At 36.6% G+C, this 21438-nt stretch overlaps 3 protein-coding genes and 1 long non-coding RNA gene across 4 annotated transcripts; all 4 read left to right on the top strand.

Annotated features, from left to right (window-relative positions):
* Positions 1-2918: 2918 nt before the first annotated feature.
* LOC130726853 (uncharacterized) lies at positions 2919-5289 on the top strand. Its single transcript, XR_009015027.1, has 4 exons — positions 2919-3268; positions 3429-3540; positions 4606-4731; positions 5077-5289. It is a non-coding gene; the product is annotated as an uncharacterized LOC130726853 (long non-coding RNA).
* A 3552-nt stretch (positions 5290-8841) lies between these two features.
* Positions 8842-15394, top strand: LOC130727013 (MACPF domain-containing protein CAD1). Its single transcript, XM_057578341.1, has 6 exons — positions 8842-9190; positions 11014-11252; positions 12325-12520; positions 12751-12934; positions 13945-14099; positions 14578-15394. Exons 1-6 carry the CDS (start codon positions 8909-8911, stop codon positions 15223-15225), a joined length of 1704 nt encoding a protein of 567 aa, XP_057434324.1. The 5' UTR covers positions 8842-8908; the 3' UTR covers positions 15226-15394.
* Positions 15395-15517: 123 nt separating this feature from the next.
* Positions 15518-18217, top strand: LOC130727014 (heat shock 70 kDa protein-like). The gene is made up of 2 exons (XM_057578342.1): positions 15518-17471; positions 17633-18217. The coding sequence occupies exons 1-2, from the start codon at positions 16142-16144 to the stop codon at positions 18091-18093; spliced, it is 1791 nt and encodes a 596-aa protein (XP_057434325.1). The 5' UTR covers positions 15518-16141; the 3' UTR covers positions 18094-18217.
* A 102-nt stretch (positions 18218-18319) lies between these two features.
* On the top strand, positions 18320-21211 carry LOC130727012 (heat shock cognate 70 kDa protein 1-like). The gene is made up of 2 exons (XM_057578339.1): positions 18320-20349; positions 20524-21211. Exons 1-2 carry the CDS (start codon positions 18771-18773, stop codon positions 20955-20957), a joined length of 2013 nt encoding a protein of 670 aa, XP_057434322.1. The 5' UTR covers positions 18320-18770; the 3' UTR covers positions 20958-21211.
* Positions 21212-21438: the final 227 nt, after the last annotated feature.

Raw genomic sequence — 21438 nt, 5'->3', positions numbered from 1 at the left:
TTGGTGTGTGGAACTTAGAGAAAGTGATGGGGACAATTCATATTTTCTAATTTCTATGCCCATGTGATGCTTCTTGGCTTTTATCAAAGAGGGGACCACTCCCAGATTCGCATGACATTGGATTGATTCCCAAGTCTATTTCTTTGTATTTCCCACTAGTCTCTAGGAAAACTTATCTTCTCTATTTTGTTTGTAGAGTTTTGTATTGGAGTGTGGCAGCTTTGTATTTCCCTCGTGGGCTCGGCCTTTGGGCCTTTTGTTCTTAATTCCAACTTTGATTGGCCAAAAAAAAAAAAACAACCACTAGTTGAAACGTCAAATGGGACCCACAAAAGCTGAAGTGGTGGGTCAGAGTAACTGGTAATTTAAGTTTTAGTAGAAGATGATGAATGAGTATGATATAAATAAAATTTTGTTCATAATTTTAGCAATTGATTGTCACGGCTAGCTTAAGGGCAAAACCACTGATCCAAGTTGGGCTTAAGGTCCCAAAATTTTATTTTTACTAAGTAAAAAAGTCCACAATTTTTTTTACTAAGTCAAATAAACCAAGCATTAATAGTATATTAATCAGAATTATGCTTCTTTCTTTTTTCACCTACTCGAAAAATACAAGTTGAAAATGATATTGCAGTTGACATACTTAATTATATTATTAGACTTGATTCTTTTCCAAATACTTTTATTGTTTATAGAATGATGTTAACAATTTTTGTAACTGTTGCTTCGGCAGAAAGAAGTTTTTCAAAATTAAAATTAATAAAATTTTATCTTAGACCAACTATGTTTCAATAAATTTTAAATGGATTAACTTTATTGTCGAATGTTAAATGGATTAGCTTTATTATCAATTGAAAAAAAACGTATTATAAATGACTTTGCATCTCAAAAAACTCGAAAAATAAATTTTAAATAAAAAAATATTTTTGTGTAAGAAGTTTAATTAAATAAATATTCTTTTAGGTAAAAAATGCATCACTTTAAAATTTGGGATGACCATGTTGATTGTGTATCTCAAATGATAAATGGTGTGTTTTGCTAGTTCAAGGTCCTAGATTTTAATCCCCTATCTCCTTTTTTCAAGTTCTGAATTTTGTTTAATGATGTGTCACGCCACGTAAGATGCTGACATGACATTTAACAGCGATGTCGTCCATTTTTTAACGTCAGAGTGACGAAGAGGCAGACGGTGCACATTTGTGAAACATCGAGTGCAGAAACACAATCATCGTGTTCATCTTACCCATTATCATCGGCTCACCTACCTCACCTACAATCATTTTCTTCATCTCACCTACCTACATCACCCACAATTATCGTGCTCACCTTACCCATTATCACCGGTTCTTTCAATCTTCACCATCGAGGTTTGACTCGCAATCACTCCTCTTTTCTTGGTGTTTTCCAACAAATTTGGCCAAGTACATCGACTTTTTTTCGCACTTGTGGTGAGTGCGAAACACACATTTTTTTCACGGTATGATATATTTTCTCACTTTTAAGTGTGTGCTACAAAGATCACGGAAGCTATATAAAATTCTCACTTATAAGGGTAAAAATCACCATGATTTTCTCACTTATAAGTATTAACAAAGGGTATTTTGGATTTATTAAAAAATAAAGATGACATTAAAACTGAGAGAGAATGGCACCAAAACCAGAGTTGATTAGAATTGGGGGCGGTGGTGGTGACCTTCTCGTGTTCTACACCCTCCGATCACATATATAAGCAACAAACAACATTATAGGTTCAATCAATAAATGATGTATCTAGTCAATAATGACTAGATACATCATTTATTAATAATCACTAGATACATCATTTATTGAATGAATCTAAAATGTTGTTTTTTTCTTATATATGTGACCGGGGGGTGTATATTGTGGTGCTACAAGTGTACAAGGGTTTCCAATTTTCTTATCTTTAAACCTAAATTATATCAAATGTAGATATTTTCCTCAAGTGTGAAATAAAGTGTTTTCCACATATATGACATTTTCCACATATAAGATAAGTTTAAAGATATTTTGACCACCTCAATTTTTTCACCAAGTGGAGCCCTCTTCAATTCTTTTCACATTTATATTTTTGAAATTCTTTTATATCTTCCATTCATCATAAGCAGAAAAAAATTAAATAGAAAAATAATATTAAAAAAGTACAAAAGAAATTGGGCGGGCTACATTTTATTTCTGACATGGGGTTGTTTCCGACAGAAAATAATCCGTCACAAAATTCTGGAAGATGGAATCTTAAAGAGAGAGTTCCGTCGCAAGTTTCGTCACAGGGACGAGGGCGTTTGTGACGGAAGAAATCTCTTCCTAATATTCCGTCGCTACATTCATCTCAGTATCTCACCACATTATGGCGGTAGGCCGTCACAAAGGCTCCAAGGCAATATTTAGAAGCCCGTTCTGTTACCAATTTTAATTTGCAAACATGTTCTGGCGGTTAGGGACCGCCACAAAGTATTTTGTAGCTTAAAAGCAAAATAATGTTGTGGCGGTTAATGTTAGCTGTTTCTGCCGGTTAAAAGCAAGTTCTGGCGGTTTCAGCGCTAGCATGTTTTAGCGATTTAAGGCCGCCAAAAACTATTTTGTGGATTTTAACCGCCAGTAAGTGCAATTCTTGTGGGAGTTCGAAACCGCCAAAAATATAAGACTCAGCCGCCAGTATTTTACAACAACTTCTGGGTGCTTTGAACCGTCACAATTTAACCGCCAGTGTCTAGAGAAATTGTCGCAGTTACTGACCGCCAAAATGTATCATTTAAACGCCAGTATTTTGAAGAATTTTGTGGCGGTTAGATGCTTTCTGGCAGTTCATGACCGCTACAAGTTGTAGAATCCCAACGCCAGTATTTGCAAAAGAAAAAATTATGACAAAATAAAATAAATTAAAGAAAAAGAAAACCAGTGAACATCATTTGGTTGCGCCGCGCGAAAACGATGTTGTCCCAATCACTGAAGCTGGTGGTTGTTCATCGGAAAACGATGGCGTCAAAGGAGGAAGAAGAAGACCGAGTTTGGTGCTTTTGTTTAGCGTTTTGAGCTTCTTCCCTTCCCTCACCCTCCGCCACTTAACCAAATGCTCTCTACTCTAACCTTCGCCGTCAAAGACATGTTCGTTTCGTTTTCGTTTACACTTTCAATTCCATTTGTGATTTGTTTATTGGGATTGTTATTGCAGATTTGATGTGAACCCCCCTCTGCTCAGCAATGGTGCTGCTTGTGTTGGCAAGACTGTCATGGATGAATTCTCTTTTGGGTAAGGTTTTAATCAAAAGCACACTGACTTCAGAAGCTTCACATTGTAGCTTCTTCTTAAAGTGATTCTTAGAATTGATTATGAGGCTTTCTACAGAATAACCAATTAGATTGCTGATTCACAACTGATTCCATTTTTCTCATTGTCTGTGACATGGCAGGATTTCTCATTGCTGATTCAGAACAAGCTGTTGCTGTCTTCTTGTATCCCTGGAGGTTCTTCCAGTGGTTCAGCTGTAGCAGTTGCTGCTGGCCTAGTTGACTTTGCTATTGGTGAGTTTACTTGGTTACCACTTGCTTGTTCCATCACTCATTCAAAGTGATTCCTTTAGGGAGAAGGGAGTTAGGATTATTCTTATGTCTAAGTGATTCCTAGAAAGTGGAAAGCTTGTGTCCTTTTATTTTGGGTCTGCTGCTCAGTTTAAGTAATTTTCACTGTAAGTAAGGCCCTAGAATAGCTTATTGGAGCTTATCTTATATAGCATAAGCGCTTATGCAAGTGTTTTGGAGAACTTTTGTAATAGCTTATGACCTACCTATAAGCTGTTTTGAGCTTATCTTCGTAAGGTGTTCATATAAGCTTATGAATAAGAGCTTTTGCTTGTCCAAAACTTATTTCCGGTTTATTTCAATAAGTTTCTCAAATTGGCTTATTAATAAGTGCTTATGCCATAAGCTCTTATTGCCATAAAGGCTTAATTAATTTGTTCTCCCAAACACATCCTTAACGTATTTGCAGCTGTTTCGTAGAAATGGTATTTCCCTTGCTGTATTTCATTTGTATGGTCATATATGTATCAATTTTAATCAAGGAGATCAGGTTGTATTTGACAATTCTCAAGTGTTTGTGTTGGTTGCTAAGAGGAAGCTATGCAAAGATAATTTGAAATCATAAGGCTACCTCTTCAACCAAAGCAGCTGTAAGATTCAAATTTTGAATTCATTCATTCTTCTTGAAGCTGGTTTATATGATCCATAGTCTTTACCTGTATTTTAATTTCTCACCAAAAAAAGTGTATACACAGTCTTGTTCGTTATACCTAATTGCAAATCTTATTTGGGGTGTAGTGAGTTCCACTTTGCTGACATTCAGTTCTATGGTTGTTGTGATCTACACATTAAGATAGTTGCATAAATTTTAGGATTCCAGCTCCTATCTTATTTTTGTGATCTCTTTCATATACTGTTGCAGTATGGCTTGTTCTGATCCCATAACAGGCTTAATGGACACATCCAAAGTGCAGTCATCTTGTGCTCATGAAAACCATTTACTTGAATTTTCAGTCTCAACTCACAAGTATATGGATGTGAACTTGGTAAAATATTGTGATTTTGTAGGTACTGATACTACAGGTAGTGTTAGAATTCCAGCAACATTCTGTGGTATTCTTGGATTTCGTCCATCTCATGGAATTGTATCCACCATTGGAGTTCTTTCAAACGTTCAAAGCTTGGACACTGTTGGTATGAGCATATTTATGTGATTTTGTCGTTATGTTTTATTCATTAGTTTAGAACTATCCTTCCATGTCTTTAATCATTTTCAAACAATTGAGTTCTGCATCATGTTTTCCTTGTGAGTAGTTTTATGTGGAGGTTATTGAGAAATTAGATGCACAAGTTCTCTAGATGCTCAAATTAGATTTTCAGAGTCAAATAGAGCTAAATTTTCTAGAGCCTCTATAAACTTATCGAGGTGCTCATGACGTGCGCACTGCTGCAGTAATTCAAACTCAAATGTCTGTATTTCCCTAACCTTATTGCTGATTAGTTTTGAGACTTATATCTATCTATCTTTTTGTTTTGTAGGACTTGCTAAGTCAGCTTTTTGGTGTTGATAATGAGAGTTTCATGTTGCTATTAATGAGGATTGTCATTATCTTGGATTTTGATGGAAAAAATTAGAATGCTATGTAAGACAAGTGTCTCCTTCAAGAATTGTTGATACCTTCGGGATTGTTAATCGAGTCCTAAATTTGGCAATAGTACTCCTAAATCAGTTTTCATTTCATGGTTTCTTCCTTTTACCCTCAGCACTACGCTTAAATAGGTTAGGTTGCTGAATGAGTTGTTAATGCAAAGCTCATGTTTAACACTATACATAACGGCTGTAGTTTTGTTTGTAGTGTATATAGTATAGGTTTCTTGGCATACACGCATCATCTCTGGTGTTGGAATTTATATTTTTCTATTTATCAGCACTTGATTACCTCATAAATGTGTGTGAAGGGTGCAATGAAAGCCTTAATTTTTTACCTGAACCAATTACACGAAAAACTACATATGTTTGTTTTTTTTATAGGCAAATGTTGTTTGTAATTGTTAGTAAATTAGTCTTCCTCAGGGTTTGAACCCTGGACCCTTTACCCTGCACCCTCCCAAAACCTTATGTCCCCTAGCTCTTACCACTTGAGCTAATCTTCGGAGACGCTACCTATGTTTGTTTACTAATCATGCGAAGTAAAACTTTATTTTCTTAATTAAAATGCACATTTCTAAATATCTATTCAATTTTAAATTTCACTCTTTTTAACAAAGGAAATCAATAATTTTTCATTTCTCTTGATTAGTCTAAATCTCTCCTTCTCTTTTTCACCCAATGAGATCAAGTGCACCTCTCTAATGGGAGTTGGAATTGGTACGCTCTTGGAATTGGTAGGGGTGTATTTTCTAAAAAACCTAAAATTGCTCCCTTATTTTAAACCCCCCTTTTACCGAGCCTTCTTGTTTGTGTGTGTTCACGTTCCTCATTTCATTTCCTTCCTCTCCCGAGCTTCAAACCTTGAGAGAGAAATAGTCAAAAACAAACCGAGATTTAAAGCTTGGGAACTTACCAAGAATTATAGCTCGGAAATGAATCGCACCAGCAACAGGAGCAGTAGTGGTGTTACATGGTGGAGATGAAGATGGAGATGATGATGGAGATGAAAGGGATGATATTGAACTAGAATATGAAGATGCGAGGAAAGGATGATGGGGAAAATGTTGATGGTGTAATGGGTGAGGAAGATGAGAATGAGAGCTGTGGAGTGATGGTTTGTGAGTGAAGATGGAAGTGGGGAAGATGCAGGAGGGAGAGTTGATTGGAGTTTGGTGGGGTGTTAAATGGGGGGGGGGGGGGGTTATGAGGAAGTTAAGGTAGTTATGAGGGAGTTATAAGGTTGTTAGCATGATATTTATGGGGGGTCTGGGCGAGATTAAAATACCGAGCGATAGGCACTAGAAACATCCCGAGACCTAGGTCCTGGGAAATGATATTTTGAGTCAGGTATAATTTCCCGAGGTTTGGTAACCTCAGAATCATTTTTTGGTACAAAGCTCGGAAAATTTACGTTATTCTTACTGAGGTATAAGGCTCGGGAATTGATCCAAATTCTTCAGGTATGGTTTCCGAGGTTTGACAACCTCCGGAACACATTTTTCACATTCTGAGCTTGACGAACATCGGGAAATCCATGTTTATGAATTACCGAGGCATAACACTCAGAAGGATTCCGGAAATTAGACCCTCGGGATGTTTCCAAGCCACCAAATCTCGGGATAGGCATCAAGATACATTATAAAATATCCCGAGATTTAAAGCTCGGGGTGTTCCCAATGTACCAAAGCTCGGAAAAATCATCATGAAAATTATAACATATCCCAAGACTTAAGAGCTCGGAGTGTTCCCGAGGTACCAAAGCTCGGGAATTATTTAAACAGAGACATTTTAGACATTTCCCACTTTAAAGGGGTACCAATTCTAAGAGGGGTACCAATTCCAACTCCCTCTCTAATTATTCAATCAATTTTGGATATTTTACTATTTTTAATAATAGAAATGAATACTTTCTTAATTTTCATAATTAATATCTTTCTCGATTTCAAAAAATATATTTCTCACTCTGCACCTCTTTCGGGGATTAGAAAGTAAACAAAATATGAAAATTTGATACTAAAAATATGTATTATTTTTGGATCTTACTTCTTAATAATTTAAGAGTAAACATTTATAAAAGCATGGTAATTTGATACAAAAATTATGTCTTGCGGGGATTAGAAAGTTTCCACGAGAGGAATATTTTACATGAAAATAAATTCATGTAAAAATTAATTTAAAAATAAATTCGAATATGTTTTTACTACTTTGTCATAATTTTATAATTATACATATAAGTATGATAATTTGATGATAAAAATATATCATGCTGAGATTATAAGACATTTTTTTAACCGAGATTAGTAGACATTAATGCAATTGTAATCTATATTATTTATATTTAAATTACAAGGTTAATAGCCCCCACGGGAAAGAACATTTTAAATGAAAATACTTTCACATAAAAATTAATATACAAATAAATTTTAACAAGTTTTTACTGGTTTACAATATAGTATTATGTTAAATTTGTACAACATAATAATATAGTCCACTTTCATTTTTATACAAAATGCAAGGTTAAAATTATCCTATGGGGACTAAGATTTTAACAAGAAAATATTATCATGTTAAACCTAATAGAAAAGTAAATTTTCATATTTTAGTATATTCTTCATAATTTTTTTAATAAGTTTAGAAAATTTACAGGTTGCATTCGTTGTGGTTTTATTTTGTTGAATGCTTATTTTTTTTAATCTGACAATTCTAGCAGCTAAAAAATTCACAAATATTGATTTTAGTATATCAATTTTGTTTTAAATCATTTTATCAGTACATGCCTAAATAATAACATGCAAATATATTGTGCTTTTACTTTGTAAGTCCCCAACCTAATAGGTTCACATATATGTATTTTAATCTTCAAGGCAAAAATATTTTATACATCACATGTGTGCAGAATTGAAGATTTTGGTTAATTAATTAATTTTTCCCGAAATCTTTATATTGGTTAAATCGGCGTATGACAACAAAACACTATAATTGAGTGTTTGAATTTATGTTTATGAATATCTACAAATCTATATCTTATTACGTTTGTTCTTTTAAAATCAAAATATTTATTGATGAATCAAATACAATAGTAAACTTCGTCGTGCAATGTATAGGTAAAAACTCTAATATATTACAAAAGATGAAAGAGACTAAGCACATGAATAGAATCAAGGGATAACAAAAACAAAAATTCTCAACTACTGACATGCCTAGTGAGTAGTCACCCTATAAAGAGAAAATAACAAAAGCCACCACGACCTAAAAAAGAAAAATCCCAAGGAAACAAAGTCAAAGATCTATATTAAAACAAAACCAATAGTAAAGTCCAAGAGACACTTCGACACTCAAACTTGTCACCATGAAACGTGCAACCCACAAACTTATCAACAAGCAACACCTTTTTGACCCACGTCCAATAAACATCACCCGAAACACTACCTCAATCCTTCAAAGGATTCGGATGAACCGAGGGCGAACCGAGGGCGAACCGAGGGCGTAATCGCATTAGAGGAAGCTTTAAAGCTAGTCAACTTTGGAATCTGATAAGAGTAAAAAAGCCCTTCGACCATGTGGATGGACCATGGTCCCTACAGATTACAGAAAAAACGCGTTTTCAGACAATTCATTATGATTATAATTGTTGTTACAGTCAAACTCAAACCACTATTTAGCTTTTACTAGGAGAACAACGTCAAAGCTCGCTAACAACACCTACCACCTTCTTCTTCAATGACCATGGAAAACCCACCTTCAACAAGGAGCTCTGATTCTCTCTCTGCTACTCTCTGCAACTCAATCCAAGCTCTGGGTCGTGGTTTTGATGTCACATCAGATATTCGGCTTCTCTACTGCAAGGGTGCTCCTGGGTCAAGGCTTGTTCGTCTTGATGAGGAACATACCAGGGATCTTGCTATCTCTCATGGTGTTGTTGTTCCCAATGTTTCTGGGGATATTGTTTGCTCCCTTGGGAAGAGTGCTTTGGAGAAAACCCCTGTGTGTAGTTTCCATGAGGTGATTGTTTTCATCTACCCTTTTGTTTCTGGATTTTGATTTGTTTTTGCAATTTTTGTTTTGTTTTGTTGTTGTTGCTTTATTTGTTGGTGGGTTGACTTGTGATTTCAATGTGTTGTTGCATTGTTTTGTAGTTTTGTTCTAAATGCATTCCCAAGCTCAGTATATGAGCATTTATGTTCCTTGCTTCATTTGGCTTCTTGATTGATGCATCATCGGTTTGGATAGTTTTACTATGAATGCGCAATACACCATTAGTGGAGATAAAAATGGTTTTTTGCAGAATAATTCTTCTGGGTCCCTAGTTTCCTAAAATAGGAATTAGATAATTTCAATTAACTCTTTTATCCTCCCTTTCAAGCTGCATTTTATTTTCGGCAAATGATGTGCAAGTTGCAAATTTGTACCATGGCATTGTAAAGGTATCAATTTAGTTTTCATCTAGCAGAATATTATCAGGGAGTTTCGTAAAAGCTCACCTAACTTGAATTAGACCCTTAATTGATACCGGGCAATTATGAACTCTTTCGTTCATGCTCTGAATGCATTTTAGGTGTATCTGTATCTTTTTACTATTTCCGATAAATAGGGCTTTATTTTTTGTCTTGCAACCTCTGCAAATTTCCAATAAGATTTCAACTTTATATGGTTCTTTGCCCTAATGGATGTTGAAATGCATTCAGATATTATTCAAGGGTAGGGTTAATTTACTTTGAAATGCTACTACTTTTAAATAGCTAATAAGCTGAAGAGTGATGCAGCAAACTATTGGAAATATGGGAATGGTAAAGCAGTTAAGAAGTGGGAGATTGGGATTTTCACTATATCTTGTGGAAGCTACTTCAGGATAGATTCTTTGAACATGATTGCAATTTTAGCTTCTCTTAGAATATTGGATCACTTATCCAATACACATGCAATTTTATAATTCCACAGTTCCTTCAAGCAGCCCCATCCATTTCTGATTTTGTCGTATGATAGAATTGGCGATTACTTCCATAATCACTCGGCTGTAGTTATAGTGCCAATGTAAATATAAGTTTGGGTTTGTAAAAATGATTTTGGACGGGAATAGTGCAATCTTTTTCATTTGTGTTTCTCAGAAGTTCAAACATATGAGATATTAGAATTTCTGGTTGTCTTTTGAAACCTGTCAATGATCTCATTTAAGAGAAGATAGATAGATAATGTAATTATATATTTGCCACCTTGATGTGTTGTGACTTGTGAACCTTATATTTTACTAGACTATGCAGGATTTCACTATTAGCATTTGTATATCAACTTTAAGCCTTTTTTATGGAGACTGTCTATGTGTATTTCGTAACATGATAATATGAGTTCTGCATAATAAATGCATGATGAAAATTCATTCGGAAGGCTAGGGATTTTGTTTGAGCAGATGAAAGACAATATATATGGAATTTAAGTTCAATATGGGGAGGAGAGTAGATGGCAATAGTTAAATCATTTGGAAGAAGGTCAAAATGGTTGGGACATGTGAGATGATAACCTTATTTATGGTAAGATGTGAATCGAAAGATGATGCCATTTTGAGAAGGGGCAGAGAGAGACTGAAAAAGAAATGACAGGAAACTGTGATACATGATTGAGCATAGTGACGTGGTAGAATCCTTGTAGCCAACTTCACTTTGTGGGAGTAATGCTTGGTTATTTTTTATCATAGAAGAGATGCACTGTTTTTTTTTTCTGGCATGCTGGGGTTTTGCTTATACACAAAAGAGAGACGTTCATTCCTCCTAACACTGTAGACACTCAGTGAAGCGGTTTCAGTGACCTTATTTGATGACTGAATTTTTCAGATGGCAAAACATTTCAATGAGAGGTCAGGCATAACAGGACAAATACCACTTGGGAGCTTCAATTCCATGTTCAATTTTACTGGCTCATGGGTCGTTGATGCAGCAGCTACTAAATCCCTGGCCATGGTTGGAACTTTCATTCCACTGGTCGAAGTTAAATTAGCGAAACTAAATTTGGTGTTGAATGATGAAGTCAAGCGTGCTGTTCCTTACTCTTGGGATCCAGCATCCTTGGCAAGGTAAACTGCGTTTATACTGCTTTATTAAATAATATTTAGTCAGCTCATCTGTAGAAAATGATTTTGCCTTGATATGTATGAACATGAAGACATTTTCTACTTCTTAAGAGTTTATGCTATTCAGATAGACTCTACTTCGAAATGAACAAATATCTTGGCGTTCGATCTCACTTGTTCTACATCAGTGTCATTTGATTATCTTATTAAACAAACTGTGTTCTGTATTTTCCATATTTTTAATCCTTTTTTTTATTTGATTTTGAAGTAAAAAAGAAGAATTTATTAAGAGACAGGAATGATTCATTATGACATAAAAGGAATGCTTCTAAAAACACTTATAAAATCAACAAATCAAAGAGTAAAGGAAAAAATCCCTCTCAGCAGAACTCTCCAATTTGTCTGTAAATTCATGAATTCATTAAAGAAAGCAGCGAACCAAAACAAGAGATGAAACCTTTTACAATCCTTTATTTTAACAGTCAGTTTGATTATATGCAAATAAAATTTAGCTAATTACTGTGAATTCTGGAACATGATTTGACAATGATGAACAAATGCATAGGTGAAAAGTGGTTTTTTGTTACGTACTCTTGTTGTGGGAGGGGAAGGGGGTATAATATATTATGTGCTCTGTGAGATTTATGTGGAAGCCTTGTGAAGCTGGAAAGTGATTGGTGATATGAGAATATATTATATACTGGTGACTTGTCTAACATACGATTTTAAATTACTAGTTAGAATTCTAAATACCAGACGGAGCTGTGGTGATGTACATTGTAAAATGACAACTGCATACTTCTACATAGGGCATTGAGATTAAATTATTAGTTCCCATCAGCAATTTCAACTCCATGCGTAAAATGTAATGTCTTTGCCCTGTTATTTGATGCGTGAGACAAAATTTTCTTTATTGCTGTACTATGACCGTGAAGACTGCACGAAACATATTCATAATCTGACTCAAGTTGACTGTTCCGAAAACTTATCCTCTTTCCCCTAAAAAATAAATAGAGAGATTTATACGGACTGGGACAAGCTCTAATTGGAAACTTCTGCCCTTTCTTCTTGTCAGTTTTATTGAGAATTATGGTACCCATATTGTTACATCTGCAACAGTTGGTGGAAGAGACGTGGTGTATATCAGGCAGCACCAGTCATCATCTTTATCTGCCTCAAACATTGAGAATTATGTGAAGGAGATTGGAGATGATAGGTTTTTTGATGGAAAAAACAAATCAGGTCCTGGTCCTGTAAAGTACAAGGAGAAGGTCAGTGCTAGAAAATGCCTTTTTTTGTACCATCACTAGTAAATTGATAACCTTCTGTGCTTCTGAATACTGATGCAACTTTGTTTATTTTATGCAAATACATTCTGGCTTCACCTTGTGCATTTGTTTCTTGCTATTGCACTCTATATCATTAAAAATGGCCCAGTCACTGATTCAATATATAGACTCTAGGAATCTCACTGCAGTTACCTTTCATTTTGTTGCTGCAGGATGTTACAGTCATCTTTAGAAGGAGAGGAGGAGATGATCTTGAGCAAAGTCATACTAAATGGGTGGAAACTGTAAAATTGGCACCAGATATCATTAACATGAAGTTTACTCCTATTGCATCTCTTCTTGAAGGAGTGCCTGGCGTAAAGCATTTGGCTCGTGCCATTGAACTGTATCTGGAGTGTAAGTTCTAATCCAATTACTTATGATGTGATGTTATTTTATTATTGCTTACAGTATTTATTTAAGGGTAATGACCTGAATGAGTCCTTTGAGCATTTAATATCATAAACTTTCTTGGAATGTAATTGCAATATTACCCGATTGTTTTGATAATAGGTTTTAGACTCTGGATTTACAATGAGGCTTTCTCAGCCAAAATTCAGCCAAAATAAAAAAGTAAAAAATTAATAAATAGGATGAATATAAGATTATTATATTTTTTTTTATGAAAGTTTGGTGAATACTATATAAAATTTGCAGTCACCAGGGTGGTCTGCCTCCTAATAGGAATTTCAATAATAAAATGTCAATGACGGACCTCCTAGTTTTTATTATTCAGAGACTAATATGAAAGTATTATATTCTTTAGGGACTAATTTGACTATTTGCTCTTTATTAAGTCCATCAAAAGTATCTTTCTTGGATAATACTTTACCCGTATCAACACAGGGTTATGGTGGCAATTTTGTGATATTAAGATGGAAAATGCGGATTTGCATGAAAAAGATATCTTAGTAATTGCAAGAATTCATTTGATGGTTGGATACATGTGATGAGTGCTACTTTCGGAACTAATATTTTTTTAACCACTCATAAATTATTGTGCATTCTTACTTTTTGTAGTCAAGTTTGTAAGGACTTTTCTCATATTAAACAGCATTTCTCCACTTCCAATATGTGTATATGTCTCTATAACTGTAAGAAGAGAGCTTTCCACCAAGATAACTTTTTGGTGTTTTCTTTTTCTACTTGTATAAATATGCTGGAGTCCCTGAGATTTGCTGGAAATTATAAGAATAGAAGTTATTCTCTTATATTAGTTTACTTTTGTGGGTGCATAGGTGCTAGAGTCCCAGTGGTGTTACATGAGCCGGAAACTAAACTGGGATATTAACACCAGTTGATGAGTATGACAAATGTTACCATAGTTTTATACAGTATATAATTTAGCTCTCTGTTATATGAGCCAGACAAACCTCCTATTGAAGACCTACAGTATTTCTTGGATTTCCAAATAACTCGAGTTTGGGCGCCAGAGCAGAACAATCTACAAAGAAAGGAGCCTGTCTGTCCATCCCTTCAGTTCAGCTTGATGGGACCTAAGCTTTTTGTCAGTCCAGATCAGGTATTGTTTACTAAATTCTTCTTAATTGAACATGGCCATCAAATTATGTCTAAGAGAACTATTCACAACACATAACACAGAATAAGTGCTGAAAGTGCCAGCCATTCCATCCCTATTTAATTTCATTGACCACCTATAGATGTTTCTTAGTCAATTTACTGTAATGTTGAGAAAGTAAAATGATGCAAGGTAGCCTGCAAAAGTGAGAAATTAAGAGATTTATTTGTCATGAACCAACTATCCAAAAAGTTTAAGCTGTTTGGTAAATGACTATAATGATTTTATATTATATTTCTAACTTACCCCTCAAGCAAGAGTCGATTAGGCTTGAAACGTGGACAATGCACTGACCTACCTACCATGTGCTGAAATTCAACATTTCTTCGAATAATAGAGGCAATAAGAATCGAACTGTGAATCACTTGCCCAAATTAAACTATTGGGTAAATGACACATGAATGACGACTTGGTGTTGCAGGTAACGGTTGGACGCAAGCCCGTGACTGGGCTAAGGCTTAGCCTAGAAGGCAGCAAACAGAATCGACTTGCGATTCATTTGCAGCATTTGGTCTCCCTCCCCAAAATCTTCCAACCTCACTGGGAGACACACATGGCCATTGGTGCTCCCAAGTGGCAAGGTCCTGAGGAGCAAGACAGCCGTTGGTTCGAGCCAATCAAGTGGAAGAACTTCTCCCATGTAAGCACTGCACCAATCGAGATCACTGAAACCAGCATTGGGGACCTCTCTGGTGTTAACATTGTCACTGGTGCCCAGCTTGGTGTTTGGGACTTTGGTGCCAAAAATGTGTTACACCTCAAGCTCCTTTTCTCTAAGGTACCAGGGTGTACTATAAGGCGATCAGTGTGGGATCATAACCCCTCCACTCCTGCTACTGCTGCTCAGAGATCAGATGGTGCTTCATCATCACTGACAAAGAAAACCTCTGATGATAAAAAGGAAGATAGTTCAATTCACATTGGAAAACTGGCAAAAATTGTGGATATGACAGAAATGTTCAGAGGGCCCCAAGATATTCCTGGTCATTGGTTAGTTACAGGGGCTAAGCTTGGAGTCGAAAAAGGGAAAATTGTACTCAGGATTAAGTACTCTTTGCTTAACTATTGATTGATATTCTTCTTTCGCTCTTTATTTGTTATTTTTTATTTTTCCCCCCTTCACAACTAGAAACTATAGTCAAGCATTCTTTACACAGGGAATCTGAGTTCTTTTGTGATGTAGATTTTGCTCATTAGTTATTTAGTTGAAGGCATTGCAGTCGTTTATTATATTTCTACATTTTCGGTTCAGTTTTGTTTATTTACTGGATAACTATAACATGTTTCTATTGTTTTAAGAGCTAATTAATTGATATATATATATATATATATAAAATTTGATTAAAACACCCTTATTTAAAATTGAGTTATTGAAGAGAGAATGATATTAATTGTTGAAAATTGTGATATGTGAAAATAAGAGGTGATAGTTAAGAGTATACTGATATTAAATATTAATGAGAGAATAAATAAGATAAATTATCTTGGGTTTCTGAAACAACAAAAATTATAGAAAACATAAAAGCTGAAACAACAGTAGTAGTATATTAAAGATAACAACATTAAATACATTCACAACTTGAAATTAACAATAGTTAAGGACTAGTACTAACGAACAAACCTCTTACATTTCCCAATACTAGAAGAAAAAGTGAGGAAGTACTTTGATGATGATCATCAAGAGATCAAATTCACTATCCTAAAAGATATTGGGAGTAGATCCACATTTTACATCATCAAGATGGAAAATGCAGCTAATTCAACAAGTTTAAGTATCTATTCAATGACACAGAGGAATAAGGAATACTCTTCTTTGGAAATTAGCAAAGCTCTTCGATTTCACAATGCTTCAACATTATCAGTTTATTTTCTATGCCTATAAGTTCATTGCTTGTCTCAGTCTCAAGTCTCAACTCATTCACATCTTGAGAAGCCAAAAGACCAGAATTTCTCTGTTCTTTGCTCTGTAGTGGTTAAGCTCAGCCATGGCAACCAGGGAAAAAGGAAAAGCTATAGGCATTGACCTCGGCACAACCTATAGCTGCGTAGCTGTGTGGCAAAACCACCGTGTCGAGATCATTCCAAATGAACAAGGCAACCGTACCACCCCTTCTTATGTCGCCTTCACTGACACCAAAAGGTTAGTCGGCGATGCTGCCATGAACCAAGTAGCAAAGAATCCGCAGAACACCATTTTCGGCACCAAGCGTTTGATTGGTCAGGGATTCTCCGACCAATCAGTTCAGCAGGACATGAAGCTGTGGCCTTTCAAGGTTGTCCCGGGAACCAGAGACAAGCCCATGATTGTGGCCACCTACAGGGGTGAAGAGAGAAAGCTTACAGCTGAAGAGATATCTTCCATGATGCTGTTCAGGATGAAGGAGGCTGCTGAAACTTATCTGGGTCATGAAGTGAAACGTGCCGTGATCACTGTCCCTGCTTACTTCAACAACGCACAGAGGCAGAGCACTAAGGATGCAGGAGAAATCGCTGGTTTTGATGTGGTGAGGATCATCAACGAGCCAACAGCAGCTGCTATTGCTTATGGGTTGGACAAGAAGGAAAAGATGGAGGGTAGACAGAATGTGCTGGTATTTGATCTTGGTGGTGGTACTTTTGATGTTTCCTTGGTCACCATCGATGAAGGGATGTTTAAGGTTAAAGCCACAGTAGGAGATACCCATTTGGGTGGTCTGGATTTTGATAACAATTTGGTGAATCATGTTGTGGACGTGTTCAAGAGAAATCACAAGAAGGACATCAGTGAGAATGCCAAAGCACTGATGAGGTTAAGATCAGCGTGTGAGGAAGCTAAGAGAATGCTGTCTTCCACTTCTGAGACCACGATTGAGCTTGATTCTCTGTGTGAAGGGATTGATCTACGTGTCACTATTACGAGGGATTTGTTCGAGAAGTTGAACAAGGACTTGTTCAGAAAGTGCATTGAGACAGTGGAGAAGTACCTGTTTGAGGCAAAGATTGGTAAAAGTGAAGTCCATGAGCTTGTGCTTGTAGGGGGGGGGGGTACTAGAATTCCAAAGGTTCAGGAATTGTTGAAGGAAATGTTCGGTGTCGATATATGGCCAAGTTTTTGCAAGAGCATCAGTCCTGATGAAGCTGTGGTATATGGTGCGGCGCTCCGGGCTGCAATGTTGAGTGGTGAAGTGGAGGATTTGTTGCTGATGGATGTGGTGCCACACAGTCTTGGAGTTGAGATTGATTGTGGTGTTATGTCTGTGTTGGTTCCAAGAAATAGCATGATCCCCACCAAGAATAAGAGCGCTTTCTCCATCTTCTTCAAAGATCAGAATTATAGTACCTTGGTTACAAGTGCGGTACTTTTGGAGACCGTGAACACCACCGCACTCTTCCAAATGAGCAGCCGTCTACGGTACTTGGTCTAATTTGCTCCCTTCTCATCAGCGAAGTGAGACGCAGAATTAGTGCTAACTGGAACTCAGAGTCGGGTAAAAGAGTTTTGATAAAAGTGTATGAAGGAGAAGAGAGCAGGTCAAAGGAGAACTTGTTCCTCGGGGAGATTGAGGTGTCAGGGTTGTCTGAGATCAATGTTTGTTTTGAATTAGATACTGATGGCATTGTCAAGGTCACAGCAGAAGGTAAGGCAATGAGGCTGCAGGGAAGGTTGAGCCCGGAAGAGATGAGCAAGATAGTGAGAGATGCAGAGAGGTACAAGGCAGAAGATGAGGATCAGAAGGACTCGTTTGAGTATTATGCTTATGGGATTAGCAACAGATTGAATAAGCTTGAGAATTCTGCTTATGAGATGGGCGTCAATTTACAGAAGCTTGAGAAGTATGCTGATGAGATGAGATACAATTTGCGGAAGGTTGAAAAGTTAGTGGAGGATGTGTTGGAAAAGGTAAATGTTTTAGAGAGTGAAAGAGGGTGGATTGGAGAGTTAAAGATAGATGTATGATGAGAATATATGTGAAAATGAGATAAGAGAAACAACGATATCAATTTATCATAGTTGGTTGGAGAATGTACTTTTGATTCAGAAATTTTCACTTATGGGTCAATACACAAGCATTTTTTGCACAGTGAATCTGTGTACATTTGTGATGTAGATTTTGCTTAGTTGATGGTCATGCATTCGTTTATTATACTTGTTTTATTTCTTTAGTTTTCAATTTAGTTTTGTTTATTTTCTGGACTACTATAACATTCTACTATTTTAATTATATGCTAGCCAAAGAAAAGGTGTAGGTAAATGGAAGAGAAGATACAGATTATAACAACTGACAGGGAAGGAGTATTAGGTGGGTTTGAGTGGGAAAGTTATATAGAAGAGTGTCTATGGCTAGTAATCTATTTTTTTTCCCTTGGGAAATCTGACTTCAAATAATGGTAGAGAGCAACTAAAAGTACTAATGTTTGCTGTTTCACTAAGATTCAGGTTTCATGTAGAAGAATTTATGTTTTCGTAATTTAATTTTTAAAAAGGAAATGAAAAGACATTCAAAAAATCAACAAGTCAGTGTCACACATTACCAAATTGAACTTGAACGGGCACTGTCTTGGAAACAGAATGAGAAAATAAATGATCACAGAAACATGTCTTCTTTCCCAAATCCCAATCCTTAACAGTATTCAATGTATTTTCCTGCTGCTTCACCAACTTCCCAAGTCTATAAGTTTGTTTTCTATGCCTATAAGTTCATTGCTTGTCTCAGTCTTAACTCATTCACATTTTGGAATCCCAAAGACCAGATTTTCTCTGTTCTTTGCTCTCTAGTGGTTAAGCTCTGCCATGGCAACCGGGAAAAATGCAAAGCCATAGGCATTGACCTTGGCACAACCAATAGCTGTGTTGCCGTGTGGAGAAACAACCATGTCGAGATCATTCCAAATGACCAAGGCAGACGCACCACCCCTTCCTGCGTTGCCTTCACTGACACTCAAAGGTTAGTGGGTGATGCTGCCATCAAGCAATTAGACCTGAATCCACACAACACCATTTTTGATGTCAAGCGTTTGATCCGTCGGCGATTCTCTGACCAATCAGTTCAGCAAGACATGAAGCTATGGCCTTTCAAGGTTGTCCCTGGCGCCAGAGACAAGCCCCTTATTGCAGTAACTTACAAAGGTGAAGAGAGAAAGCTTGCAGCTGAGGAGATATCTTCCATGGTGTTGTTAAAGCTGAAGGAGGTTGCTGAAGCTTATCTGGGACATGAAGTGACACGTGCTGTGATCACTGTCCCTGCTTACTTCAACAACTCACAGAGGCAGGCCACTAAGGATGCAGGGGAAATTGCTGGTTTCAATGTGGTGAGGATCATGAATGAGCCAACTGCAGCTGCTATTACTTATGCGTTGAACAAGAAGGAACGGATAGAGGGTAAGCAGAATGTGCTGGTATATGATCTTGGTGGTGGTACTTTGGATGTTTCCTTGGTGACTCTTGAAGATGGGATGATTGAGGTTAAGGCCACAGTTGGAGATACCCATTTGGGTGGTGTGGATTTCAGTAACAATTTGGTGAACAATATTGTGGATGCGTTCAAGAGAAATAAAACCAAGGACATCAGTGAGAATGCCGAAGCCATGAGGATGTTAACTTCAGCGTGTGAAAAAGCAAAGAGGGCATTGTGTTACGATTCCAGTACCCTCATTTTGCTTAAATCTCTGTTGGAAGGGATTGATCTACATGTCCCTGTTACGAGGGAGGATTTTGAGTTTTTGAACATGGATATGTTCAATGGGTGCATGGAGACAGTGGAGAAGTGCCTGGTTGAGGCAAAAATTGATAAAAGTGAAGTCCATGAGGTTGTTCTCGTAGGGGGATCTACTAGAATTCCAATGGTTAGGCAATTGTTGAATGACATGTTCTACTGTGGGTATGATTTAGTCTCAGGGCTTTGCAATGTTATCAATCCTGATGAAGCTGTGGCATATGGTGCAGCGGTCCGGGCAGCGATGTTGAACGGTGAGGTGGAAGACATGTTATTGATGGATGTTGTGGCACACAGTGTTGGAGTTGAGATAAATGGTGGTGTTATGTCTGTGGTGGTTCCAAGGAATACCATGCTCCCCACCAAGAATGAGAGAGCTTTCTCCATCAATTTTAATGATCAGAATTGTAGTTACTACCTTAGTTACGTGCGCGATACTTTTCAAGACTGTCACAATCTTCCAAACGAGCAACTCTCCACGATACTTGGTCCGATATATGGTACGTTAAAGTCTACCTACTACCTCCATTTTTCTCTTTTTAGTATTGATGTTGTCCCAAATGTTGTTTCATTTTGTGTCTCACAAATGAGATTGTGACAAGTCCATTAAAAACCATCTATGTAAAGTTATAAATGTCATATCCCTGAGTAACTTAATTCTTTTATTTTTGTAGATAGAATAGAGTCCATCTCCCTCCATGGCTACAAACTGAGACGCAGATGTAGAGCTAACTGGAACTCAGAGTCCGGTATTAGAGTTTTGATCAAAGTGTACGAAGGAGAAGAAAGCAGGACTAATGACAACTTGTTCCTCGGGGAGATAGAGGTGCCAGCGTTGCCTCAGATCAATGTTTGTTTTGAAGTAGATTCTGGTGGCATTGTGAAGGTCACTGCAGAAGGTAAGACCATGAGGTTGGAAGGAAGGCTAAGCGCGGAAGAGATAGGAAGAGATGCAGAGTGGTATAAGGAGAAGGACACGTTTGAGTTTTCTGCTCATGAGATGAGCAACAGATTGAAGAAGCTTGAGAATTCTGCTTATGAGACGAGTAACAGTTTGAAGAAGCTTGAGAAGGGTTTGGAGGTTGTGTTGGAGTCCATAGATATATAGAATTTGTTGCATGGCAGATATTAAATGACTGAAGCTGATTGGTTTGAGTACAGAAAACTGGAGTTGAAAATGGATATGCATTTCCTGTATTCTAATGCACTTTTATACATGAAGACTTGGTTTGGGTTCGGTTGGTTTACTTTAAGTAAAATTAACATACACCTTCCTCATATAAAATGAAGTTTTCCATTAGTTATTTTGTACGGGTACATTTTTTAATTATAATAATAAATTACATTTTTAGTTCACAATAAGTAATAATTTTAGTAAAAGCATATTATCTCTGTTTTACTATTGGTACAAAATGAAAAATTAAAGGGAAACCGTGTATAAGAGTTGACGTAGTAATTTCAGCACTTTATCCCTTCAGTAAATGTTGGAAGTTTAACTTTTAACTCTTATGAATGAAAAAAAACTTATTAACTAACTTCCTGCTGTGCAATGCGCTAACTTTGTTACTTTACCTTGGATTTGTTACAAT

Source organism: Lotus japonicus, chromosome 6, assembly GCF_012489685.1.
Source record: "Lotus japonicus ecotype B-129 chromosome 6, LjGifu_v1.2".
Lineage (NCBI taxonomy): Eukaryota > Viridiplantae > Streptophyta > Magnoliopsida > Fabales > Fabaceae > Lotus > Lotus japonicus.
The sequence above is the reverse complement of the archived record's forward strand: the minus strand, read 5'-3'. Positions and strand labels throughout refer to the sequence as shown.

Bases quoted from the DNA above. Each gene is read 5' to 3' on its own strand.
- LOC130727014 (XM_057578342.1), top strand. From the start codon at position 16,142: ATGGCAACCAGGGAAAAAGGAAAAGCTATAGGCATTGACCTCGGCACA. The intron at 17,472-17,632 runs GTACCTTGGTTA...CGGGTAAAAGAG, and splicing joins CTTCAAAGATCAGAATTATA to TTTTGATAAAAGTGTATGAA.
- LOC130727012 (XM_057578339.1), top strand. From the start codon at position 18,771: ATGTATTTTCCTGCTGCTTCACCAACTTCCCAAGTCTATAAGTTTGTT. The intron at 20,350-20,523 runs GTACGTTAAAGT...TTATTTTTGTAG, and splicing joins GATACTTGGTCCGATATATG to ATAGAATAGAGTCCATCTCC.
- LOC130727013 (XM_057578341.1), top strand. From the start codon at position 8,909: ATGACCATGGAAAACCCACCTTCAACAAGGAGCTCTGATTCTCTCTCT. The intron at 9,191-11,013 runs GTGATTGTTTTC...TGAATTTTTCAG, and splicing joins CTGTGTGTAGTTTCCATGAG to ATGGCAAAACATTTCAATGA. The intron at 11,253-12,324 runs GTAAACTGCGTT...TCTTCTTGTCAG, and splicing joins GATCCAGCATCCTTGGCAAG to TTTTATTGAGAATTATGGTA.